The following is a 13,184-nucleotide window of genomic DNA, read 5'->3' on the forward strand; positions in this document are numbered from 1 at the left end:
GGGTTTTAGATGAAGGTGAGGGAATAAGAGGCAACAAATTAGTCTCTTTAAAACCAGTCTGGAAAACCATCCAACATTCTGAGCCTGGGATATAGGCTTCTCGGCCTTTGTTGGCTGCCCTTAGCTGGGATATAATATCATGATATTATATCTTACTCTAGCTTAGCTCACATAAATGGACTTCAGTTAGCTGTTAATTTTTGTTAATTGGTGTAGCATTGTGTGCCAAACTAGTAAATAAACTCTTCTCTGCTCTTCCTAGCACAAACATCCTCAAACTTTTCTGTGACAAGGACATAGAGTTTGTTTTGAAATTTTTTCATAAAAAAATTAATTGGCAAAAATACGGCTTTTCAACTAAAACAAAAGTTTTAAAACACAAAAATTTATTTTGGTCACTTTTTTAAAAAAATTTTCCACACAAAAATGGAAACCAAAAAAATGAAAATGCTCCAGTAAAAGTTTTCACTAAAAATAAAAAATGCTTTTTGGTTCAGTTTTTAGATTGCAGTTTTCAAAAACTGAAATTTTTTACCAAAAATAGAATGGTTTCAGTGTTTTATTTTAAAAAAAGATGTTTTTTTTTCCCAAAAAAAGTAAGATTTCACATGAAAAATAACTGGCATTAAACTGGTTGGGAATTTTTTGTCAAAATGAATTTCCAATGGAAAACTGAAATTTTCTATAGGAAGGGGCAGTAGGGGCACCAGGTTTCCAAACCACTACTCCCATGAGGCAATGCTCCACAATGGGGAAAATGCAGTTTAATGATGTACTGACTAGAAATGAAGTGTTTTGACATTCCCAGATCAGAATGTTTAATTTCAATCAAAAATGTCAAAATGTTACATTTCAATATTTCCGAATAGCAATTTTTCAGAATTTCAGTTCTAAAAAAGTTTTTGAAATTTCAACTTTTCATTCCAATTTGGGATAACAACAAAATGTTGAAATGTTAGAATTTCTCACAGGAAAATTCCAAATTTTGCTCAGCTTTCATGGGTACTTTTTTCTCCTGGCTCTATTATGCAGCTATATTGCTACCAACATGGAAAGAGTTTTTGTCACTAATATATATATTTAGGTTTCAGTGACAATTTGTTTGACTTCTGTGGGGATCTTCTTCACATAGGTAAAAATAAGAGTGAATTCAACAGGTCTTACACACTTATCTCACAGAGCAGGGAACTATTCCAAAGGGCACATATCCAATGTGTGAGAAATGCACCAGGTAATGGGCGATATAGCCATGTAACCAAAAACAGCAAGACTTTGTACTTGATGTAAAGGGTTGTTATCTGAGATCTGATCTGGTGCAGCTGCTAGGCCCTGGGCCAAATTAAATTAACACAATGAGTTTTTGTGGCCCACATGGTCTAGAAAGCCTGCCTGTATATGACAGCATATCCTCAGTCCACAGCACAGGCAGACATAACCTAAAACATTTTCTTTTAAAGCTTCTCCACTTGGCATTGTCAGGCTGTCTCTACTGCTGCTTTCCCACCCTTATGTCTTCTGGGAACATAATGTTCACAGGTGGGGATCACTTAGGTGGGTAAGGGTGACTTTCCTCAGTGGTAGTTGGAGTAGGGTTGTAAAGCAGCAGCTCCAAGCTCTGCTGAAACAGAAATGAAAATGGCACCTCTCAAATTAGAATTAGGCTCAATTAGCCCAAGTGATGAAAGGGCACAGAAAACTGAATTTGGTTTCAATAGCAATCTGGCCAATCAGAAGCACTGAAAACATTGTTTTCTGTAAAGAAACTGCTCCTGCATAATTGAAAGTGTGCTGCTTTGCTCATTTTTCTCCGTGTCTGCTCTCAAGCAGTACTTTTTAGACATGTGGCTTGTCTAATCAAATTAGGAGATAAAGGTTGGGACAAGATGAAGGACTTCTTTGGCCTGAGGCAACACCTGAAATCAATCACACCTTCCAAAGCTAAAAATATAGTTGGCAGAAAAGGAACAACTACGAATTCAAATGATCTATTTCAGACCACTTCCAGTCCTCCAACGGCTTCCTGCTGGGCTGCCAGCTCCTGATAGACTGACCTGGCACTTCCAGACACTGGAGCTGTCTTCCAAAGCACTAGTTCAGTGTGCCAGCCTGATGAGAAGTGATCAGAGGATTTGCATCGACCCAGCAAGGGATCTTTTGGACTCACTGATGCTCCTTTTATCCCAGGAGAAGTTTCGGGAGGGTTTTATTTTGGGGGATAGAAAGAGGAAGAAATCAATCCTCCCATGGCTATCTAAAGCTTAGTTTAAGAGAGGCCATAAAAATGTAGTAGGCTACAATATTTTTGTCACTTTCCCCCATCAGACACACACCTGATCTCTCATGCCATAATACTGAATACAAGTGTCTCTCTGGCCTCAGCCCCCATCTTTCCATAGATAGCAACAGCAGCCAGCTTCACACACAATGCCAGATGTTCATGCGATGGATGTTACAGTTACCTAATTTCCTGGCAGCCTGCTCAGGTTTTTATCATTATAAACTGTTAAATATATAGTGAAATCCTCTCAGAGTGGAGTCCTCTTTTCCATGAAAAACTTTCACTAGATGCGGCATTAGCAGCTTTTCCTCTTGATTTGTGTCTTAGCCATGAGAAAAAACATCACAGATGCGGGCTGCATTGTACTAAGAACATATGCATGCTTTTAAATCACTTTTATCTTACTTTTTACTAATGTAACCCTGAAATGTAAAATATGTTCTTTTTGTATTCACTATTATAGGCAGAACAGATGGTGAAAGGCTTAGATTAAAGTAATACAGCATGTCCATTAAAATAACCCCCACTGCTGGTAAGTCTTCACCAGATCAGGAGTTATGTTTACTATAAAAAAGGGTTTTGCTTTGCTGTTTGGAATACATTGATAGTTGCCAAAGCTTTAGGCTACAGCAAGAAACAGTAAACAAATAAGAGGCTGTCCAGCAGGGGCCCAATCCAAATGTCCTTACATAGCCCTTTAAAACAGTGGGTGATTTGGCTGAGTGAGAATGAGTAAGGGCTGCAGAATGAATCCCGACCATTCCTTTTTAGTGGAAGTAGAGCAAAATTGGCATCAACATCAATTGCATGGCAACTTAGCAATAATTAATGTGCACTTATAGGGTAGTGTTATTGCTACAGTAAAAAAAGTATATGGTCTAATAATTACTAAAAACCCAACAGCTATTGAATATAGTCTTCGCCAAAGAGAACTAAGGAAGAGGTTTAGATGAAACAATAAAGGCTGATCAAAATCTGACCATAAAATGTTTCCATCAGAGGCTGAGAACTTTCAACTTTTCCTTTAAATGATCATTACTAATGGAAGATTAAACTCCAAAGCAATGGTTCAGACGATCACAATTAAAATGTTTTGCCAATCTTGTTGCTATTTCCTGTGTACAGAATAAATGAGGCCTAGGGTTAGCTCTTTGGGATATAGAATAAATGGAGGTCCAGAGCTAGATTTTGGGAGAACCCAAATAGATTTATAGTAATAGGGCAGAGGAGGAGGAAAGGGACATCCTTTAGCCAACTCAGTCATTCTTTTCTCTAATAACCCCATCGGTCTCTTATCCCTTCTCCTATATTGAATCAGGCTTCACAAGCAGAGTACTGATCAATGCATTCAGACAGCAGCAAACCCCACAATCACATAATGAATATTGGTCTGCCCTTCTCCCATCCTGAGGCAGGCTTTGCAGGTCCCTGTTCTGCTATAGTCAATTTGAATTAAACAAATTCTGACAAGAATTGAAATTCGACAAAGTCACTTTTAGTGAAAGAGAGTCTAGTAGAAGGATTCTGCTCTGCAAATACCCTAGTCCACCTTATTCAGCGATAACGTGAGGTTTGAGAAAAATTTTAACAGTGTGTTAAGTGAGCCGAGCTCCTCTCCTCCTGCCCAAGTAATGACCATGCAACTGAGACTTATTAAAATCTGTTTTTCTTACAGTCCCCATCTCACGTAGCTGCCCTAGTGGTACACAGCTGGCAAAGGAGTAGATTCTCAGGCATCACTCAGTAAAGCATATTTTTCCCCATTTTTCTTCTAAGAGTAAGGAAGCAAGGCAAAAAAAAGAAAAGTACACACATTTAAAAACCATCAAGAAACCCACTGACAGCTGGGTAACCCCAAGGGATCTCCATGTCCAATGGCACTAATTTTAGTAAGAATCTCCCCCCCCCCAAAAAAAAAAAAAACAGGCTCTGTATGTGAGCCAAAACCCTTACCGTCATTTTATAACCATGCTTTTGAGTCACTCTCCAATTCTCCACAACTGAGTGACAGATTATGTGGGCTGGAAACTGATGGGCACAGGCAATACCACCTGCTGCAAGTTCTTTACAACAGCTTTGGTTGGTCTTTCAACAGTTTATTCAGTGACTGGAAGGGATGAGGTACAGACAAGCTGCCAGCATTGCTTGTGGCGGGGTGCTATAATATACAGTATGACTGTTTTTCAATAAATTGACAACCAGCACTGTTGCCGCTTTATATATGACAAAACCTCTGGTTTTACTACCAGTTTAACTGGTGATAAGGATGTAAATTGAATTGGAGACTAGCCATTCAGGCAATAACCACTACTAAATTAAGGCCCAAATGCATGAGGGTTGCTAAAGGTGCTAGCAAACGAAAAATGTTGGTGGCAAGGAAGAGGAATCTGTATGGATACTAATCTCACGTAAGAGAGAGAGAGAGAGAGAGAGTTGGGGGGTAGGGGGGCGCCTTTGGATGAAACTAAGAGTAGTGAACACTATCAAGGGACAGTGCAAAACAATGGATGAGTTCAGATGTCCAAAAGATAAAACAGTTGAATATCTCATTGGGAATATTTTGTAGATACAATTTTGAGAAATTGTAAACACATTTTATTAGAACTGTTCATTGTGGAGCATTCAAGAGGAAAGGCTCTTCTGGACCAAGTCCTGAGTAACACACACAAGTGTAATGTGATCAAAATATGAAGTAACAGTAACTATAATGGCCATTTTCAAAACTGGCTTCACAAAGTTAGGAATCTGAGTTCACCCTGAGGTGCCCAAATAAGTATCCCCATTATCAAAAGTGCTTGATATCCAGCAGCTCTCACTGCAGTAAGTTAAAACTGCTGGGTCCTTTTGAACTTTTGAAAAACAGGCCACTTATTTAAGCACCACAATATGAACTCGAGATCCTCACTTTAAGAACCCAGTTTTGCAAATATTTGTCTTGCAGGGGAATCATATAAGAGGTAACACTATGAGCCAAATATTCAACTGGATTCCTTACAGGCATCCACAGTTATCTGACTGTGCACCGCGTATTCATGCAAGTATCTCCACTTGGGGCACTTGAGTAAGGCCCACAGGACTGGGCTCAATATTTGGTAGCCACAACAGTTTCTATGCTCAACAAACCATACCTTCCTGATCAAATATGGGGTTCTGTGCAGCCAAAGAGTTGTATGAACAGATTTTTGCAAACGTGTCTTTGGAGAGCCATTGGAAAATTGACCCCACACAATAGTCAGGAGATTTTTTTTAAATGTAAGCCTGAATATGAAAAAAAGGGAATTAATGTCTATTGAAACCTAACACCATCTGCCTGTGTTTCCTTTTTCCATTCACAACTTTGTGCCTGGAGGAACCTTCTTCCTCCAGTGCACCAAGCATCATCATCCTGACCCTTCCCAGAAACTCACTTCTTTTAGCAAACATTTCACCACTAGTCTCCACTCACGTGCTTCCTACTGCCTTTCCTTCTCCTGATAATTATAGGGCTAGAAAAATAGCTTATGAAAAAATAGGATCATACCATAACTGGATCATTCAAATGGGCACAACTCAAAGTCCCCAGATACCAAACAACAAAAATGCTACACCAAGAGCTTTTTCAACTCTCCAGTTGTCACTCACCTATGAAATCCCCACCATATATTATTGATGATGATGATTTATTGATGCTGCACCATACTGTACATGGTATTTTACAGACAATTAACAACACATCCCTACCCTCAAGATCTTATAGTCTAAGGACCCAATTCTGCCACCCTCTACTCATATTGAGGAGTACTTTCCTCAGCCCTTTCTAATTTCCTGCTTGAAAGTCAGCCAAAATCAAGTTATGCAGTAAAGAAAGCTTTGTAATATAAATATGTTGTTCAAAGACAGCTACCTGTGGATACGGTGATGTCCTTGATTTTGACTTTGTGCTTGAGAGCCGTGATTTGCTTCCCTTTCTATTGTCCGTTATGGTTGGAGTTGAATTTGAGTATGAGAATGATGGCTTGGTTGCTGTCACTTGATCCAGGGAGAGTTGTAGTCCTTTATATTCGGTATCCCTATTAAAGGCAGAAGTAGAAGACATAAACTCACTCAATATCTTAGTCAGACCCGTTTTCCTGTTTGATGGGGGATGGAAACAATTAGTATCTGGGGTGGGGACATCCAGGACAACTGTATAGCTTTAGTTTTTCTCTACAATATGTATAATTAGAAAAGCCTAAAAATGAAACTAATGTCTCATTCTATTATACAGAGAAATAGTGGACTCAGAAGTAGAGCTGGTCAGAGAAACTTTGACATAACCATATTCCATTGGAATATATGGTTCCTTTGAAATCAAAATGCTTCATAAGATTGGTTGGTTGGTCCCAGAATTTCATTTTGGAAGGAAAACAGGATAAAAGTTTTGCCAGTGTCAAAACAGACTGTTATGACATTTTTGAAACAAAATATTTCAATCACCCCAAAATGAATTTTTTTTCTGGAATTTTCCTTCACAGAGCATTTCAAAAATTTCAGGTTTCACTCAGATTCAGAGCCAAAAAAATCTTCACAAAACGGAACTCCTGTCTTTCGCACAGCATTACTCAAAAGATGTGCAGACAAGTAACAAACGCTGTGCTATGCAGTTATCAGAGAATAAAAGAAAGGGACAGATTCTCCAAAGTTGGATGATCGCACATACACACTGTCAAAGCTGTTTCTTTGCTCAAAGTGAATGTTAAAATACACTTGTTTAATGTTTCATGATAAAATCATTCAGAACACTATGTTACTGGGAGGGAGGGGAGAGGAATCCTCCACTCCAAAAAATATGCGTATTTCACGGTCTAGGTAGAAGCTGGCAGTAGCTATGGTGGCACACATTTAAAAAATGACTTTCCTATGACTATTTCATGACTCTAAAAAATGTCTACACAAAAAAAAAGTGTCCCAGTTTTTTTATTTTGAAAATATGGTTACCTTATACACTGCATTCTCCCCATCTTGGAGCTCCACTTTCTTCAGTAATACAAAGCAGTGATGATGGGGACTTTTGAAAATATCACAAGGCAGTGAGTTTGTAGCTATGCAGTTAAAGGGGTGTGGATGGTGGATTTTGTTTTTTTTTTTAAAACTGACACATATACAACTACCAGTGACAGAACAGTAAATCAAGGGATTTGTGAATATTATTTTGGCAATCTCTGAATTCAGACTGCTGTGATTTGTGAGATCATGAATATTGATGAATATTTGTGAATATGTTTGCAAATCGTGAAACTTCCACAAAATATCCATCCAAAAATTTACTATTCATTATTCCCCCGTTTAAAGATCTTCAATAATACAATCAGGGAGAATTAAAAAAAAATACCATAAAACTTAAATGACGAATCACTGAGTAGCCAAAAATACCAGTTCACAAAGTCAGAAGGTTATTTACTCCAACTTTTTAGTGAATAGTGTATACAAATACATTCTAAGAAAATCAGCAATAGTTCATACTGAAAAAAGAAAAAGGAGTACTTGTGGCACCTTAGAGACTAACCAATTTATTTGAGCATAAGCTTTCGTGAGCTACAGCTCACTTCATCGGATTTGCTCACCAAAACGGGGATAAATTCTTAGGATAGAATTATGCCCTTGATCTGTGTGACTCTGTGAGGAGAATAGGAAGTGAGCAGCCCCCATCTTTCTGCATGATCACGTAGAACCTACTCTGATCATGTCTTGTGGAGAAGGAAGAAAGTAAGAAGCTGCATTCCTCATCCTGCCTCCCACAAACCAGCAGGGAAGTGGGAGGAGCCATGGCTCAGCCTCTCCTTTGTGCCAGTCAACAGAGCAAGAGGAGGACAGGGGAGGAATTGTGACTCACAATTCTTTTCTGGGGCAATGCAATTGCACATTGCCTCATACTCAGAACTGAATCTAAAGGTTCAGTCTAGCCCTTAATGAAAACTATTAACAACAAATCATTCAACAATCTCTACCTACCGTATCCTGAACCATAATCATACATATATTGATGTAAGCCATGCCAGTTAAAAATATACACGAACTGTGCCCCAGCCTCTGCATCTCTCTGCTTAGTACAATGAAACTCCTTCAAATAAATACCATGGCTGCAGGGACAAACCTGATAAATGACTGAAAGCTTCCATATATTCAAATGATTAAATATAATGAATCTCTGAATAGCTACACAAATAAACCTGCTGAACAGACAAATTAATTTATGGTCAATACATCTGTTTCCAGACTAAAACTTGTTTGTACCAGGTAATCAACAAACCTGTTAGTAGAACAGATTTCCTATTGAAGGCCTTGTCTCTCTGACAAGAAACATACCGTACAGTATAAATAAGCCACTGTAATTAGAGCAGTAGCTGGGTACAGTATCTCCCGTTTACAACAGACAGATGTTTCCACAGTGTATAATTAACTTTTTGTAATGCTTAGCTACTTCTTTGAGGAATTCATGTCTCCAAACTGTGCCATATTTGGATCTGTGTTTCAAATACCCCAAATATTGAGAGTGTTTGGATCCAGGATTTTGATTTGTCTTATTAGAGAAGTAAAGCCCAGAAACAAAATTTGGAGCTCTGTTTTTATCCTCATTAATTTTGGGAGTGTTTGGATTCAGGGTTGTGGTACAAGCTTATCTCTACGCACAAGGCATCTGTTTCTGCACAGTTGAGTACTACCAATTTTCTCTTCAATTGCATGAAAGGTCAAATGCAATATTAAAATGAAGGATGCTAACATTCTGTAGCTAGTCTTTACATTTAATTATTAAAACATCCCAATGTATTATCAGTGGTCTTCAAAAAATGTTCATAACTTCCAACTATGACCGAACACCTTTCCAGTGGCAACAAGACAGCAGGGAAAATTAATATTAGGACAAAACTAAGGAGACAAGATGTTCACAACTTTACTAGTAAGTACCAGGGTTGTTTTCTTAGTGTCTCTGTCTTCTGCTCCCCCAGTATCTATATGATTTAAATGGCTAATACAACTTTGTTGGCTATCCACTCCTCCTACTACAACCTAGCCCTCTTAGCTCCATGTCCACCCTGGAACAGAAGCCTTCACAGGAATGCAAAGTACCCCTTCATTATAACAAAGAAGAAGATAAAAGGAGATGGGATGAAATGGCCCCCCATCACTACTTGCATCACAATCCACTACTCCAATACCATCCTCTGACAGCTGCGCCTGTTTAAGGACCAACATTTAAATCTTCCAAGCTACAATGCAGGACAACACTGCCAGGCCCTCAGGATCTGGGGAACTGTAACACCAGCACCTTAAAATGACCTTGAATTGCAATACCCCATCCCTTCCCTAATCTCCACTATCACTGGGTTGAGAAGATGTCCCACAAGAACACCATACACTAGGATAAATCCTAAAGCTAACTGCTCAGTCAGTAACCTCAGTAAACAGAGGCGAAGAAGAAAATAAGAGCCTGAAGCTCCTGCAGCTGAATGCAAAGTCAGTGGTCACCATCTATCATCTCATTTTGGATGGAGCACATGGCCCTGCTTACATCATTAAGACATGGTTCAATGCCACCTGCAACCCTACCCCACTAATCCCCACAGGATACTCTACATCACAACTCAAGACAGATTTCAGAATGCAACAGAAAAAAGACAAGACATTGAGTAGCAGTTCTGCTCCCCTCCAATCTCAGATGCAAAAGACAGTTCATCTAAGACACAACAACATCTGATTGAATCCATATGATCTGTGAGGCAAACGATAAAAGGAACATCAGACTGATAGTAAGGTACGTAACTGCAGCTGAAAACTCTGTCATCTTCATGGACGAACGTACAGAGCTGCTGCCCTCCATGGCATTGGAATCCCCCAGATGCCTTGTCTTCAATTACCTCAACCTTCAGATAGACTGTCTCAGTGATACAGTAGCACTTGATCTCATGGCCCATATGAAAACCATAGGATTCTCCCAGTCAGTCTCCAACCTACACATGCAGCCAGACATTATGTTAGATCCAGTATCCAGTGCTAGGCTGAAGATATCAACAACATACCACTGTCCCGGTCTGGTCACCATCTATCCAGGCAGAGGTCAGAGCTTTCCCTCCCTCCCACTAGGGTAGTGAGCAACCAAAGCGGATCTGCTCCTGAAAAACTCCAGAGCTTCCTCAATTTCCAACTCACCCTATTTGAACAAGCCACCCAAATACAAGGCCAATGCACCAATGAGTTAGTACAATACACAGTCACTTTTCTCCACTACTATTGATGCCTTGGCCCCAAGCTAGCCACTCACCCACAGTGATCAAGAAGATCACAGTGGTTCACAGATGAACGACAGCAGATTAAGCACACGGGCACAAAGTTAGAATGGCAGTAGTGCAAAAATACATTCTGACTCCCTCCACCTGCAGCACAAACACCCACAGGACAACTCCACTACTATAACGGAGGCACAACCAGCCTTCTACCCCTCCCCAGTTAGCACTGTAGAATCATGGCCAGACAAGTTATTTTGCATAGTGAGCTGGCTAGTCAGCCCAGACTGCATAGCCCCGACACCAGACCAAGCATTGACTGTTGTGAAGAGCTGTCTCCACTGATAAGATCAACCAAACACATATTGAGCTAACTGGGGAAAAACTCCACCCCAACCAGGTTGTATTATCCATCCCATTACCCCAACTAATTTTGGTCCCATCACACATGCCAAAGCTCAGGAAGCTCTGAAAAATACCAGAGCTACAGATGAAAATGCTCCACGCTCCTGTGAAAAAGATCCATTCCCCTCCTGGCTGGTAATAGCGAGTAAGACTAGGCTGGGTTTTGACCCTGCTCCTTTTTCCCCTTCTCCCTGACCAGAGGGAGCAACTGGACTCTGAGAATGAGACAGGAAGCCTCCTTACTCCCCAGCTGAGGCTCTGAATTACTGAGCCTGTGCAAGGAAAAAGGCTGGAGCTGGGGATTACACACACCACTGGGAAGTAAGAGACCATGGCATGGTAGATAGGCAGTGTGCTGCAACCTGCAGTGACATAAGAAAAGGGAGATTCATGCAGAAAAATTATTGCCTATGAAATAAAAGAGTTCAGTGGATCCTCAAAACCCAGCCTTTTGCTGGACTCTTTCATGATTGGCCCTCCTTTTGCCTCATTTGAATGTGTTTCACCATGGTGATGAAAGCATCTCTGGGGTCCATGAGTGCTCTGTCAAAAACAGAATATAGCCTAATAATTTATGCAGAAGACATATAAAAGTATTGGAACAAACTCTTGCTCACAAAAGTTAAAAAGGTTCTAACTCATCAACTCTTACCACCAGATACACATCTGTATTGATGCATCATAACTCTATACCATAGAGCATGGGAGTCTAACTTAACAGCAGTAACACCACACCGGTGATAGGAGCAAATTGTCATATCAGTACTTGCCAATCTGTGGCAGTGGCTTACCTCTCTATTGTGGTACTGTGGCTGCTGGCTCAGTTTCCTTCACTGGGTAATTTATCCATCCTGCTCAACCCATACTCCACCCATTCTGTAATACAACAGCAAGTCTTCTCACCTTTGCCACAGAGAACTGGAGGAAGAACTTTCTTCACCTTCTGCTAGAAGTTCTGGCATTGAGTCCCTGAAGGTGGTCACCAGAGTGACCAGGCCCAAATTCTATGCCCTCTACACCTCTTTACTACTTCCAGGCCCCTTACTAGAAAGGCCCAGAATTTTTCTCCTTCTACAGCCTCTTCTTGTTCTTCAGGAAAGGGAGATGTTTATATCATCTAGCACTTCCTCCCAGCACTCCTTGCTGTAACAGCTTCTAATTCCCATTAGTCCTGGGAACTACAACTCCCAGAATTTCTCTATCCTAAGACGAAGCAAGAAAAGAGCCTGTAGTTTATGTTAAAGGGCCAGTATTCCCTTTTACACAATCATATTCTAAGAGCAATGCCTTGAATTAGCGTTAATCCACTAACACACGTTGACTCAGTACAATGTGACTTTGGTATTATCTGAACATAAATGTGAGTGTAAGGGGCTATTTATACAATAGGGTTATGCATTGTAAATGTGATTATGTAATGTTACCGAAGAGACATAGCAAGCATCTGTCCCCACAGCAGAAAGCGTGTTGTAGTTTTAATTGTTCAAGCTATTGAGCTATGGGTTGGATCCACTAATTACATATAGTCATCATTCCCTGGGCGTATACACAGGTATTGTATTGTTGTTTTAAAAATAACATATTTCTGCAATTGGCATTTATGTTGGTTAGTGATAATAAAGAGCTATTTCTGCCAATCTGACAGAAAATGGAATAGAAATGGGAATGTTAAAGTGAAATAAGAAAGGAAACCCATACTGCTGGAAGTTCACTGTAATCCATACTCAGTCTGTTTCACTGAGTTCCTGCCATTTAGTTTAATTACGCCAGGATCGAGAATAAAAGTCTAACTTTTCTTTGTGTCCGAGCACAGTTCTATAATAAATCATTTTTCTACTTCTGAAAAAATGCCCACTTGTATCATTGCTGCTTTCTACCCCCCTCTCAGTGTTGACAAAGCCTCATTCAGCTGATGAATAAAAGAAAACCAGATTCTTGCTCTTTGTTGTCTCCATTACTTTCTGAAGCAGCAGGTGTCACAACAGACTGGACAATTTTCTCATCTGTTACGCCTGGTACAGAGCATATCGGCAGTATATGTGCTGAAAAAAGCCACAGTCTGCTTAGGAGATATGTCAGGAGGGGGATTCATGTTACCTTCCTTAATGCTGTTAGTAGTGATTGGTGAACCACTGGAGATAAAATAAACACTTTTCCACTCTCTACTCCCTTCATTTGAAATGTAAAGCAAACTCTTTTTGAAATTCAAAAACATTTTGTGATGTTTCCTATCCACCTTCCCTTTAGTTTTCAGTTTAATA

At 39.9% G+C, this 13,184-nt stretch overlaps 1 protein-coding gene across 6 annotated transcripts in view; it reads right to left on the reverse strand.

Moving 5' to 3' along the window:
- SIM1 (SIM bHLH transcription factor 1) overlaps positions 1-13,184 on the reverse strand; it is an 87,020-nt gene that overhangs the window by 38,590 nt on the left and 35,246 nt on the right. For all 6 annotated transcript variants that reach the window (XM_073336862.1, XM_073336856.1, XM_073336858.1 and 3 more), the window contains one exon: positions 6,162-6,327. In XM_073336862.1, coding sequence (XP_073192963.1) covers positions 6,162-6,327 — 166 coding nt within the window. The remainder of the gene's footprint in view (positions 1-6,161; positions 6,328-13,184) is intronic.

This window comes from Lepidochelys kempii, chromosome 3 (assembly GCF_965140265.1).
Source record: "Lepidochelys kempii isolate rLepKem1 chromosome 3, rLepKem1.hap2, whole genome shotgun sequence".
In the NCBI taxonomy this organism is placed as follows: Eukaryota; Metazoa; Chordata; order Testudines; family Cheloniidae; genus Lepidochelys; species Lepidochelys kempii.